The 13,546-nt window shown below is 47.9% G+C and overlaps 2 protein-coding genes across 4 annotated transcripts; both read right to left on the bottom strand.

Annotated features, from left to right (window-relative positions):
* Positions 1-971: 971 nt before the first annotated feature.
* Positions 972-2,686, bottom strand: LOC134012347 (probable G-protein coupled receptor 21). The gene has a single exon (XM_062452138.1). The coding sequence runs from the start codon at positions 2,031-2,033 to the stop codon at positions 972-974; it is 1,062 nt and encodes a 353-aa protein (XP_062308122.1). The 5' UTR covers positions 2,034-2,686.
* A 6,484-nt stretch (positions 2,687-9,170) lies between these two features.
* zbtb26 (zinc finger and BTB domain containing 26) lies at positions 9,171-12,454 on the bottom strand. 3 transcript variants are annotated; one of them, XM_062451636.1, is made up of 2 exons: positions 12,333-12,454; positions 9,171-11,760 (listed from the first exon to the last, which is right to left on the bottom strand). In XM_062451636.1, the coding sequence occupies exon 2, from the start codon at positions 11,738-11,740 to the stop codon at positions 10,466-10,468; it is 1,275 nt and encodes a 424-aa protein (XP_062307620.1). In that variant the 5' UTR covers positions 11,741-11,760; positions 12,333-12,454; the 3' UTR covers positions 9,171-10,465. The 3 variants fall into 3 exon arrangements, with proteins under 3 accessions (XP_062307620.1, XP_062307621.1, XP_062307619.1); XM_062451637.1 differs by lacking the exon at positions 12,333-12,454 and adding an exon at positions 11,863-12,201; XM_062451635.1 differs by having other exon boundaries at positions 9,172-11,760; positions 12,310-12,446.
* Positions 12,455-13,546: the final 1,092 nt, after the last annotated feature.

The following is a 13,546-nucleotide window of genomic DNA, read 5'->3' as shown; positions in this document are numbered from 1 at the left end:
GACCAGTCAGAGAAGTGGATAAGGGTTTATGCCTCTGGGCATGCAGTCGTCCGTCTTAGAAAATACAAATTAATTCCTACATCAACATTCTCCTGTGTAACTCAATACTGAATAAACATGCTTTGAGCTTGCTTCCAACACCCAACTTCAAGAGGAATCCTTTTTATACAATACACAGGAATAAAACCCTAGTCTCTTGTCTGGGAAATGGACTGACTCCACCGCATTCTCCAAGCCGGTCTCTGCTAATCTCACACACTTCAGCTCACCGTAGAATTGTCGCAAAATTGACCACTCACTCGTTAGTTGTACAAGTTACCACTGGGAAATAACAGTACAGGTACTTAATGTAATCAATAAAGGTATTTTAGGTGTCCTTTCACCACAAGTTTCTTTTGCAGCTTTAATGTCTCCGCCCTGAGAGAACTAAGTGTTGCTGAATATTCAGCTGAAAAGTCTTAAGTGGAAGGAAAAATTGCTTATAGCACTTTAGTGGTTATAACACAAAAATTCAATTATGTTGCGTTTGTCTTTTTTCTTTTTACATTTGATTTCAGTAGATGTTTACAAAGGGATCCAAATGGTCGCCTAAGACTGTTGGTAACGTTGCTCTTCTCCATTAGTGTGCATTCCACTTCTTTCCGTTCACACATTCTGTTGGATTTCCTTCCCGGACACAGTCCTCGTTCCTACATTGTGATCCAAACAGCCGCAAAACCTCACCCCACCTTGTGGAACATCTAGGAGAACCCTGGAGAACCTCCATAGGCTCCTGCCTACAAACATCCTTACTGAAAGGACAGGCAGCTCCCCAGACACCTATCTCTGCACTGGGCACAGGGGGCCTCCACACACAACACTGTGGAACCCAACCACCCTCCTCTATGCAAGTGCAATGCATCACAAAGCACACTCCGAGGACCAATGCCTTAGAATAAGCCAAACTCAACCCTCACTTTGTGGGTTGGCTCTTACACCTGGCATGAAGGAACTGGGCGTTGGCTGGAGGGTTTGGGGTGTTTCAGCCCCTCCACGCAGCCCAAACACGGGGTGCAGACCGGCCTGAACAGGCCCCCGAGGCCCTTCCGGAACACGCTGTTGGACAGACTGTAGATGAGGCAGTTGCAGAAGCTGTTGCTGATGGCCAGCCATGTCGTGAGGAAGGAGGCCACCAGGTGGCGGTAGAGGCCGGCGCTCTCCAGCAGGAAGTACAGGATGTACGGCATCCACAGGATGTAGAAGACGCTGGTGATGCGGAACAGCACCATGGCGTAGCGCTTGTCGGGGCAGCCCTCGCCGCGCTCGCCCCGCTCGCCCTCCTGCGGGCCGAAGCGGGCGTGGCGCCGCGTGATCTCGCGCGTGTGCTGCCGGCAGATGCGGAAGATGCTGCCGTAGGTGAAGCAGACGGTGAGGGCGGCGGGCGCGTACAGCAGCGCCGCGATGAACGCGCTGAAGCCCGGGTCGGTCGGCCAAGAGGCGGCGCACCAGCGGAAGATGTCGCCGTGGTAGCCGGGCTTCCCCCAGCCGAAGAAGGACGGCAGGAAGACGAGGGCCGAGTAGAGCCACACGAGGGCGATGCACGCCCGCAGGCGGCACGGCGTCACCAGGGTGGCGTAGGAGAGCGGGCGCGTGATGGCGATGTAGCGGTCCACGCTGATGCACGCCAGCGACGCCATGGAGACGCTTTTCAGCACCGAGACCGTGTAGCCGAAGAGCTTGCAGGTGAGCTCCTCGTCCAGGCCTCGCAGGTAGCCCAGCAGGGAGAAGGAGGGCACCAGGCAGCTGACGCCCACCATGAGGTCGGCGTAGGCCATGGTCTGGATGAAGTGGCTGGTGGTGTGGTGGTGGAGCAGGGGGGCGCAGTGGAAGACGAAGATCACCACCAGGTTGCCGGCGATGATGAGGACGGTGAGGAGGAGGATGACGACCGCCTCGAGGACGCAGGTGTCCAGCGTGCGGGAGTAGCCCGCCGCGCCCAGCAGGCAGAAGGGAGAGCTGCTCTGGTTCACCCAAGAGGAGGAGGAAGAGTTCATGTTTGAGCTGCGAGGTCCGAGAGCAGGTCAGTTCCGCTTTCCCGTCATCTCCGGAAAACTCTGGAAAACCGGGAAAGGACTGAGAATGGAGTTGGAATCCTCGAGAGATGCAAAAATGTCCGAAAACCAACCCGTTTTATTTTCTTCTGTCCAGAGCTTGCTGGCGGGGGTAACTTATCACACTTAGGAGCCTGGGCAGGACAGGACACCGAGTTTGCAGCATAAACAGTGTTCTCACTGGTATTGATCCCAGCAGGGGTCCCCTGGTCCCATACAGTGGAGCACCTGGATGCAGAGAGAGTTCACACAGGATGTGCGGAAACACAAAATCCTCCCAAGTTCAGCCAGTCCAGCAGATTGGTGATGCGAACACTCCGGGTAAGCAAATGAAAGCCTCCCCCCTAATAAAAAACAAACTCTTTGATGGGAATTGTCCAGCTGAGTCTCTGCAAACAAAAGCAGTCGACTGCAGGACCGCAAATCCTCTCCGAACAACAACGGGGTCGTAAACATCCAGAAGTCTCTTTAGCAGTGTGAAGCGGTGTGTCCTGATAATAACATCAACTCAGTATACAGCTGGAGAGAGAAGTATCCTTAATGCCGGTATCCACTACCAGAGAAAAGGAGGAACACGCCCACACACACACACAGGCGCTCACACACACACACAAACGTCCTGAGGTGATGGATCAGTCAAGAAGAGTCTCTCTCTCTAATTCCCTGTCTGTCACGAGCCAGAGTCCGAGAGCTGTTTGAGAGGAGTAGACTGCTCACTACACAGCTGTAGCAATGATGCAGAAATTGCCTCTGCCCTCTCCCTCCCCTTTTACTCTCTCTCTCTTTCACGCTATTGCTCTTTCTTGCTCTCCCTTCCTCTGTCTTTCTCTCTTCCTCTGTCTCTGTCTCTCTCTCCGTCTCTGTGTCGCTCGTTCTCTCTCTCTCTTTCTCACTTGCTTTTTCTCCTTCTCTCTTTCTCTCTCTTTCTCTCTCTCTCTCTCTCTCTCTCTCTCTCTCTCTCTCTCTCTCTCTCTATCTTTCTTTCTTTCTCTCTCTCTCTCTCTCTCTCTCTCTCTCTCTCTCTCTCTCTCTCTCTCTCTCTCTCTCTCTCTCTCTCTCTCTCTCTCTCTCTCTCTTGCTCTGTGCATGCAGCAGCAGCCGCCGGAGACAGGCTCCTCCCTTCCTGCGTCCTCGGCCAATCGCCAGGCGGTGAGGGGGGCTTTCTCCTCACAGACGGTACACACCCACCCACGTGCACTACAGCAGTCTGTGGGAAGGCTTCCATCACACACGAGTATGCGTGCAAATGTCCTGACACGGTGTGTGTACTCTCACGTAGACACGTGCGCCGCAGAACAGAAGAGATTAACCGATGCCCAAGCCCATTATACTACCAGGCAAGTGCATACACACACACATCCAGACACAGACGCACTGCCATCACTCGTGGGGGGGAAAATTATGTGTCTGCAAGAAGAAACGAAAGAGAGAGAGAGAGAGAGAGAGAGAGAGAGAGAGAGAGAGAGAGAGAGAGAGAGAGAGAGAGAGAGAGAGAGCAAGGAGATGATAACTGGCATCTAATGAGAGACTGTTGGTTTCAGAGGAAGATCAAGCAGGGCATCGCTCCTTTCCTCCTTGCTCACCTGCAGCTCATTAAAATGCATGATGAACCTCGGCTGCCAGATTTGGCTCCGGTCAGGAGGGGAGCACCGAAGCTTTTGTGTACACAAACTGCAACACAACACGCCACTGGGGTAATAAAGGACTGATCTGGCAGGACACACAGGGACCTGTCCATATAAATCAGACAGCCCGAGAAGCTCCTGTTACCACACTTCCTCGACGCATGCCACATGATCTGGGAAGCATTGCGTCGTCCTAACGACGGTCTATATCCCCTGTTACGGGCAGACCAGGGAGGTTGTTTTAATTCCTCTCCAGACACACACACAAACAGACACACACACACACAGTTGTAGTGCTGTGGCGAGTTGATGGGTAGAAACAGAGCCAGCATTGAGAGTTTGCTTGTTATTCTTCACCATATGGTCCATGTGGGGTGGGGGGGTGGTAAGGTATCAGAGACAGTGTTTACATCTGGGGTCAGGGGTCAGCGAACGCACATCTGCCGACGTTATGGGACTGAACCGGGGGTCCGAGGTGCCTGGCGAACAAGCGGAGGGTCTGTTCTGCCACAAACACCCCCCCCCTCCTCCCCCTCAAGACGTGTAAACGGCAACCTCGCCACATCCCGACGTCACCAAGGGAACCAGAAAGGTGTCGGCTAAATAGTGGCGGTTGGTGGGTGGAGGGCGGGTGACCTCACTTCCTACACTTCCTCCTGTTATCAACGCAGAACAGGTCGTGCTGCAGGCAGAACAGGAGCAGCACAGAGGAGTCATTCACGTTCACCGTACATGAATACCTTGGAGGAGAAAAGGGATCGAGAGGACAAACAGAGGGAGTGGCTGTGGGGTTTGGGGAAAGAAAGAAAAAGAGAAAGATAGAGAGAGAAAGAAAGAGGTGAGAAAAGACACATGGGGGAGTGCCAAGTAAACCCTCTGTACAAACCCACAGTCCAGCCCCTCGCATGTTCCTTTTGCATCCATTAATTCCCATTTGCAAAGAAACAGTCACATTTGAACCTAGCATCCAAATTGAGTTAACTCCAGGCACATGGTTCATTACGAGAGGCCTTCGTGGTGCCACAGGCAATTTATTTTCACAATGACAGTCTGCATGTGGCCACTGTATGAAATGAGAGAGAGACTTCTCGGGAAAGAGACCATCACAAACGGCGTTAATGGAGGACAGGGCCAAGGCATTAAGGCAGTGCTAAAGACTCGTCATCAAAACAAAATCGAATCAAATTTTATTTGGACAGCCCAATGTACAAGCCGTGTCACAGAGATCTTCACATACACTGATAGAACTGCACCAAAACCAACCTAAAACCTCAAGGAACAGAATGTAGCCTACTTTATGTAATGAGCATCATGTGCAAGCCTTCGAAAGGATAGCCTACATATTTTGAGTTTCTAAATCTAACTCTAAATCTCTTGAGTGTAGTATTACTTAAGGTCGGAGGTTTATACAGTAAGCTTGAGTGTGGTGTGTTTTAACTGAGTACATCTTAGTAATATGTTTCGATAGCCTACTGCAATCAAATCCTAAACCTGAACCCTGTATGCTTTCAGCCCCCGGAGCACTACCAACTGAACTGAACATCTCAATCAGTCATTCAGATTTAATTCACCATCATGAGTGTAATGAAACCATCCAAGGCTAAACGCCAGTTACAGTAATACCAGCCATTATTTAACCCCATTACTGTAATCACGGAAATACCCGCGCAACATAAGGCTACAGGACGAATGGAAGTAAGGTCAGATGTAATCTCTGCCACTGGTTTCTCCCGCAGGGAGACGTTGAAGTGTCCATGGTCACTAAATATGAACTGTGAGTCGTACTGCATAAATCAACGGTGTGCGGTAACGGGGTGGAAGAACTAAGAAAGGTAAAATAGAAAAGATTCGGACGTACTGAGTTTCAGATACGGAATGTTTTGTAAACTTTCTCATATGTAAAAGCTGGTGAAATTTTTAAGTAAACACGCCTGACGTCTGAGGTTCAGGGAAACTAGCATGCGAAGAAGGTTGATTATGGGAGTGGGAGTGGTAGCCCAGTAGGATGTTCATTAAAGCAGTTACGTTGATGTAATTACAGGCTATTGTTTAAAATAGAGGCTTTAGATTAAACGAGTCCCCTAGGTGTAAACACCGAATGTTTGCACTGCTGAGAGCGGCCTGAAATCTCTTAAACACCCCTCATTCCTTATGTCAACGATGAAATCCCTGACGTGTCCCACATAAGCGCACATTAACTCGCACTGGAAACCCCCCACTGGAAACTACGCTAATTGCCACAGCTGGCAGACAACGTCTATTTTTAAAAGGATTTTGATGCCTCCATCTCAAGGTTCTGATTAAGAACAAGGAATAGATGGAAGTCGGCTATTAACAGAACTGACATGATGGATTCCCTCCTTGTAAGCGTCTGTATGTAGCCTACTGTGGTCTTTGGGTTTCAAGAATATCTCTTGGGCTCTCCTTCATCAATAATGCACCACACTTACCCCCTACAGTCTTCACCGTCTGGAATAATTTAATTTAGTATACATACTGACAAGTCATTTCCATTTATAAACTGTGGAGAGCCCCATGTTCGCTTTTCGTTGCATGTTAAAACGTCGTAACGGGGTTTGGAAGTCAAAGTTTGGTAAAGCTTGGAACCAGCGGGTTGGGTTCAGACACGGAAGATTGCTTGATGCAAGGCGCAACCTAGCCTATGGAATTTCTCAAGAGGAGACTGTAATAACGTAACATATGAAATACCTTGGATTAATAAATAACTTTAATATCACTCCTTTGCTCATTCACGTGTGACTTTTCATTTAGTAAACCTCAGGACCCTTACTGTCTGCTAGCTGGCTGTGGGCTGTATCCCGTCTGCTACCGCATGACAGAAAGTAGCCTTCAGTGGGGTCTTTACCAGGGTCGGTAACCACAGGATTGTGTGGGAAGAGCGGCGCACACATGACGGCATCCTGATCACACACTAAGAGGAACATGCGTAGGACATGTATTCACAGCAACGCTTGCACCCACCCACCCACACACACACACACACACACACACACACACACACACACACACACACACACACACACACACACACACACACACACACACACACACACACACACACACACACACACACACACATGTTCTCTTCCCCTCTCTGTCACAGTTCCCCCACCCTCGACACACACGCACACACACACTGACAGAAAGCCTCAGATGTTGATCCTACGTCATTAGCAACACAATTTGATTAGGATAGAGATAGGAAGAGAAACACACAGACTCACTGTTAACCTCCAATAGCAAGACCCTCATGGATGCTAAAAACATCTTCCAATAAGATGTCCTCTTAAGGGACATTTAATGGAACTTTCTTTCATGGATCACAAAGTAATTGATGATTATGACATTTAAACTGAACAAATCTTCATTTGAGACTTGGTCATCCAAAGAATCAGAACAGTTGTATTCACAGGGCTTCTCTGTACACTTCACAACCACTTGAATGTGATGAATACGTTAGGCAGTGTGTCTGTGTTAATTCCGCCAAAACACTTTCAGAGATAGTGGCTGCAATCCCAGATTTCTATGCAAAAGGATTGAGGAACATTGTTATTAATTAGGTTCCATACAGAGTGGACATTTTTCTGGGTCCTTCCACTGTTCTTGTCCCTGACTGACTCGTTTTTTTTTCATGTTGTTTAACTCAGATGAGAGGGAATGTCATCCAATTATCATGCACAATGGTGTTTACAGTTTACATTTACATTTATGCATTTAGCAGACGCTTTTATCCAAAGCGACTTCCAAAAGATAGCTTTACAAAAGTGCATAGGTTACTGATCATAACAACGAAATAGCCCCAAACATTGCGGGTAGCCAAAACATGAAGCATACATTGTGAAAACTAACTAAGTCCCAAAGGAAAGAACGATAAGAGCATTTAGTTAAACAAGTTATAATTAAACAACATGAACCTCAAAAAGTGCAAGGGTGTACCTGTGGAAAAAGCAAGCAACAAAAATATATTCCACAGCGAGTACAATACTTAAGTCAGTTACAACTAACCAACAAGAGCAACAAGTCTCTCAATAAGAGTCATTGTGATCCTGGAGGAAACATCAGGTCCAGCCAATCATTCCTAAGTACCGTTGTACTCCCGTACCATTGTACTCCGTTGTTTATGTGTGGGTTTGTTGTTTTGTCACTTGATGCGGTCAGGGCTATTAGTGACATGTCACTGAGTTAGTTCACTGTGTACCAATAGACCCAGTATCAGTATTTACCCCTCCATACACAATGTCCATCTATCCATCTGTCTGTGCATCTATCTATCCATCCATCCCTTATCCATCCATCCTTTATCCATCCATCCATCCCTCATCCATCCATCCCTCATCCATCCATTCTTTATCAGTCCATCCATCACTTATCCATCCATTCTTTATCCATCCATCACTTATCCATCCCTCATCCATCCATTCTTTATCCATCCATCCATCACTTATCCATCCATTGCCCATCAACCAACCAGCTCTCAGATCCACCACCCTGGATGTGTTCCCGGGTGACAGCTGCCCTGCTCTCCAGAGTGAGACCCATGCCTGCCCCGGCACCAGTGTCTCCCTCCTCTGATGTTAAACACCCTCGACCTGGGTCCGGTCTCCTTTCAGACAAGTGTAGACTGGATCCGGTCTCCTTTCAGACAGGTGTAGACTGGATCCGGTCTCCTTTCAGACAGGTGTAGACTGGGTCCGGTCTCCTTTCAGACAGGTGTGGAACTGGGTCCGGTCTCCTTTCAGACAGGTGTAGACTGGATCCAGTCTCCTTTCAGACAGGTGTAGACTGGATCCGGTCTCCTTTCAGACAGGTGTGGAACTGGGTCCGGTCTCCTTTCAGACAAGGTGTACACTGGATCCAGTCTCCTTTCAGACAGGTGTGGAACTGGATCCAGTCTCCTTTCAGACAGGTGTAGACTGGATCCGGTCTCCTTTCAGACAGGTGTACACTGGATCCAGTCTCCTTTCAGACAGGTGTGGAACTGGGTCCGGTCTCCTTTCAGACAGGTGTACACTGGATCCAGTCTCCTTTCAGACAGGTGTAGACTGGGTCCGGTCTCCTTTCAGACAGGTGTAGACTGGGAGCCTTGCAGCCTCCGGGTTCTCTGGGGTCGCCCGTCTCAGAATAAAAGCCCCATTGAGGTCCCGGGGCATGACAAACGACAGGAAACACTGATGCTCGCCACTAAGAGGAGTTAGTGCTATTTGTAGATGGCAAGTTGTTTGACAAAGGGCCCCATATTTCTACAATGCGGCCCATTTATAAAAACACTGTGCACATAACTGGAGGCAGAAGAAGGAAAGAGAGGGGAGGGGGAGAGCAGGGGCCCAGGAGCAATAAAGGATGTCAAACATGTCGACATAAGAGCAGTTTATTGGACCTGGAATTATTGTTTCAGTATAGAGTGGATGTGTCAACCTATACTGATAAATGTCCCACTGGAGCTATTGTGTGTGAACCAATAATACTAGTTGTTAATGTTTAATTGACAGTATGTTGAGAGGCTAATTGAAAGGCTATTCACATACTGGGAGCACAATCAAGAGAAAAAAGGTATGTTCTGGCCAAATGAGTTTATGAAATTAATTGGATGCCAGTTTACATAATTGAGCAGTGAGAAGATTATAGTTGATTTCCTCTTGCAGCAGCTGCTCTAGGAGTGTGTACACAGACAAACACACACACAATGCTTCTATACAAGCTGGAGATGATAGCAATGTTGGAGCCATACTTTTCAGATGATGCAATATGGTGTTGCAACAGTGCCCTCTTCTGGATATTGCAAGCTATCACCGTCATAAGAACATTTGAATGATTCACTGGGGGAAATAATTTATTCTATTCAGGATTCTTAATCATATGTAATATATATTAAGGCAGATGAAAGTTGGCCACAAAACATATTCCTTAAGAAGAAAAAAAAACCTGTTGACATTACAACACCAGATCTAAGACACATTTATTATCCAAGTCAGTGGTTCTCAAACTTTTGACACCCCGTACCACCTCAGAAAATGTTTCACTCTCCAAGTACCACCATTATGACCGACTTTTTAAATACAGTAGCGTAAGCCTAGCCTATTGAGCTACACACAGTTCACGCAGTAACTATGGTGGATGTTTGCATGCGCCACTACCCGGGAACAGTCAGGTAGTAGCGTGTGCCAAAATTTTTTTTTGTTTTGAAACAAAAATATTATAGGTAAGGCAAAACTTGTTTTAAATCACATTTCAATTATATCATGGTTACGGTATTTAAATAATCTGAGATTCCTCCGCGTACCACTAGAAGGGGGCACGCGTACCATAGTTTGAGAACCACTGATCTAAGTCATTTGATATTGAAAATTACATGTATATGGAAACACAGTTTTCACTTTGGTCCTACATTACCTTCTAAGGAGAAGGGAAATCATGTCAGTTCTTAAACAGCACTTTGGCACACAACTTTTCACAAAAGAACACTTGCAGTGGCCTAAAATTGCTAAATAGTTAAACCTACTCTAAAATATCTTTAAACTGTGATTTGGAAGCTAGATCTTAAAAAAACTACATGGAGTCATGTATCAACAGGCTGACAGTATTCATATACAAAATGACATTCAACACAGACAGGTTCCAGAGTAGCTTAAATGATCCTTCCATAAACATAACCAACATGGTTTAAAAACATGGATGTCACCAGCTAACCGCTACACTGGATTTCAGTGCATTCAAGTCCAACGGTAAGTCTCACATGGCGTAGCCGTTGTGTGTCGAGTCGCCGTCGTGCGCGCTGCGCTCGTTGGCGTTGTCGAAACTGTTCTTCCCGTGGATCTGCTTGAGGTGCTTGCGCAGGACGGGCTTGTGGGCGAACACCATGTCGCAGTAGTTACAGCGGTGCGGCTTGTCTCCGCTGTGCAGGTTGAGGTGATCCTGCAGGGAGCACTTCTGGGTGAAGGTCTTGCCACAGATCTTACACTGGAAGGGCTTGATGCCGGCGTGGACGCGCATGTGCCGGTGCAGGTTGCCCTTCTGCGTGAAGGTCTTGCCACACAGAAGGCACATGAACAGTTTGTGCATCTTCAGGTGGTTGGCGTAGTTCTCCAGCTGGCGGAAGACGCGGGCACATTTCGGGCACTGGTGGTACCACTGGAGGGACTTGTCGAAGTAGCGCAGGTGGCCGCCACCCAGACTGTTGCTTCTGCCCGTGGGGGTGGCGGCGGGAGGGGGGCTGAGGGGGTACTCTGGCATGGGGAGGCCGGCCATCTCGCCCGCCATCTCGCCGGAGCGCGTGTCCACGGTGGAGTTGATGAGGGAGTGTTGGGCTTCGGGGGAGTGCAGCGGGGAGGATGGGGGGCTGCTGGGGGGGTAGGGTCCCGAAGGGGGGTTCTCTGTGTCTGAGACGCCCTCGCTCACAGACTCCACCTTCACGATGGTGATGGGGCTGTCCTTCATCAGCAGCTCCTGCTCCGCTTGCCCACGGGGCGGAGTCCTGGGCTCCATGATGAGGTCGTCGTCCTCGTCCTCGTCAACCACCTGGTGGCGCGCGGCCGGCGGAGGGGCGGCCGGAGGCTCCAGGCCTCTGTGGCGGGAGGAGGGCCTCTCTTCCTCCTGCTTCTGGGGCTGCAGGTGAGGGTAGGGCTTGATGAACTTCTTGAGGGCCTGGGTGCACTGCTCCACCACGTGGCCCATCTGGAGGAAGCTAGCCACCGTCAGGTAGTTGACCAGCTCCAGCTCGGGGAGCTCCAGCTGGCCGGTGTAGCAGGAGAGCAGGAGCTGCTGGCCCACCTGCGCCTCCTGGATGGTGGAGATCTGGACGTCCCTGGAGTCCTGCAGGATGAACTGGTCCCTCAAGAAGGGCGAGCCGGCGGCAAACACCACCTTGTGCCCGGGAACCTCCAGGTCGTTGATGCGCACCGTGACGTCGCAGAACCGGCTCTGGCGGCGAAGAAGGTTCATCTTCTGCAGCATGGAGTCTCCGAAGGTGGAGAAGCGGAACTGGAGGATCACCTGGTTCTGGGTCATGGTGCCTCACATATGAGAACCTGGAGAACAATACACAGTCAAATTTAAAGGCTCTCCTGGGTAACACCAGCACTACACTAAATAATGAATCCATGTATTCATTTAGCAGACTTTTATCCAACCTGCTAACTCTTGATCTGCATTCAGATGTTCTAGGCAACTACTAAGATATTACAATTCCCATTCCCCTAATGACAATCCGTTTTTTTAAAGTATTAACCTTGAGCCTATCAATTCGGTGAAGCCACAAAACGCTTGCACTGATGTGTAGAACACAATTTAAGTAGATTAAATTGTTGAATATTTCCATTAGATATAATGACACCGCATATTTCGGCAGACGCTGCATGCAATTAGACATTCTGAACACATTGCATGGTTCAGCAAAAACGAAATCGGCTGTATTATCATTTTGTTTAAGTGAACAATGACGTTGTAGCTAATCTGTTGGCTAAACATCCCATTCCATCCTATTCATCCAGCGTCTAGAATAGGCTCTAAAATCGACTTCGTATTTCGAAGCAACCTGTCTTATGAAAGAGAACATTTAAATATATTATTAAACTCACTTATGTATTTCAAATGTATTCACCTATAGCTGGGAAATAGCTAATTAAACAGGCCACTTTTTTCGGTGGACCCCAACAAAAATGGGGATTTATTTCATTTCTAGAATCGTTCTAGAAAAATGGCCGATTGTGTACGGAACAGCGGTGTCGGAAGGGGGCGGAGGCAATCTAGACGGGTGACTATTTAAAGCGGCACTGTTTGGTTTGACAATGATATGGCGATGGACAAGCCATGCCGACTTTAATAACAGACTGTTGTTACAAAAACACATTACGAAACACATACACTTTTACATGTGAAACGTTCACACACGCATCCATCCTACTGAAAACTCACATAAACGCTCGCACAGACACATGCGCAGGTGTGTGTGTGTTCGTGAACGTGTTTATGTCATAATGATCTTCCACTCAAAACTGGTTTTCAAAGATTGCTTAAGGTTGTTTAAACCTGTTTTGCCTAAAGGAGAAAAAGTATATATATATATATGTATTCATCTCACCAGTTATTTTCGAAATTAAGGTGATGTTGAACAACTGAACATGACTCACACAAGCCTATTTGGAGCATCACCAATCTCTCTTAGACTGTTCCTTTAAAGTCAGATTACCACTGCCGGTATCTCATATAACTGTGTTGTGATAATGTGTGTCAGCAGCCCATTACATCAGTCAACACTTTAAAGAAAATGACCAAGTACTCTTAGCATTGTAGGCTACAGTGACCACAGGAATAGCTGCTTGACTATTAGCGCAAGGCCATGGAATGACTTACCTCAAACTGGAAAGTCTTAAAAAGGGATATATTTACCACACGCACACACACAATATCCCTTCACATGATGCTTCAGTGATCAGTGACAAAAGTCCAGCAAGAGCACTAAAACCTCAGAGTGGAGTGCAAATTTTTTTTTTAACACTTAGCAACATGGGATATTAGTTCCACATATACTTAACAACAGTGGCCATTTGACATTTTAGGAAAGATATCTTATCAAGCCTATCAACAGGCCATCCATGTTTGCTATGTTAGCTCCAGAAGAGGTTCCAGGCAAGATAATGAGCAAAGGACCAGATTTTCAGGTTCAGTATTTGGGGTCTATTGATAGAGTAAATAGACATGGGAATTGTAGACTGACATGTCATCTGATCTGTCCTCCGGTGTCACAGTGACCCAAAAGGACAGGACAAAGGTTCTCATGACTTCAACACTGTATTGCGTTCGCAAAACGAGGCT

The sequence above is a fragment of the Osmerus eperlanus genome, chromosome 25, assembly GCF_963692335.1.
Source record: "Osmerus eperlanus chromosome 25, fOsmEpe2.1, whole genome shotgun sequence".
In the NCBI taxonomy this organism is placed as follows: domain Eukaryota; kingdom Metazoa; phylum Chordata; class Actinopteri; order Osmeriformes; family Osmeridae; genus Osmerus; species Osmerus eperlanus.
The sequence above is the reverse complement of the archived record's forward strand: the minus strand, read 5'-3'. Positions and strand labels throughout refer to the sequence as shown.

Bases quoted from the DNA above. Each gene is read 5' to 3' on its own strand.
- LOC134012347 (XM_062452138.1), bottom strand. From the start codon at position 2,033: ATGAACTCTTCCTCCTCCTCTTGGGTGAACCAGAGCAGCTCTCCCTTC.
- zbtb26 (XM_062451636.1), bottom strand. From the start codon at position 11,740: ATGACCCAGAACCAGGTGATCCTCCAGTTCCGCTTCTCCACCTTCGGA.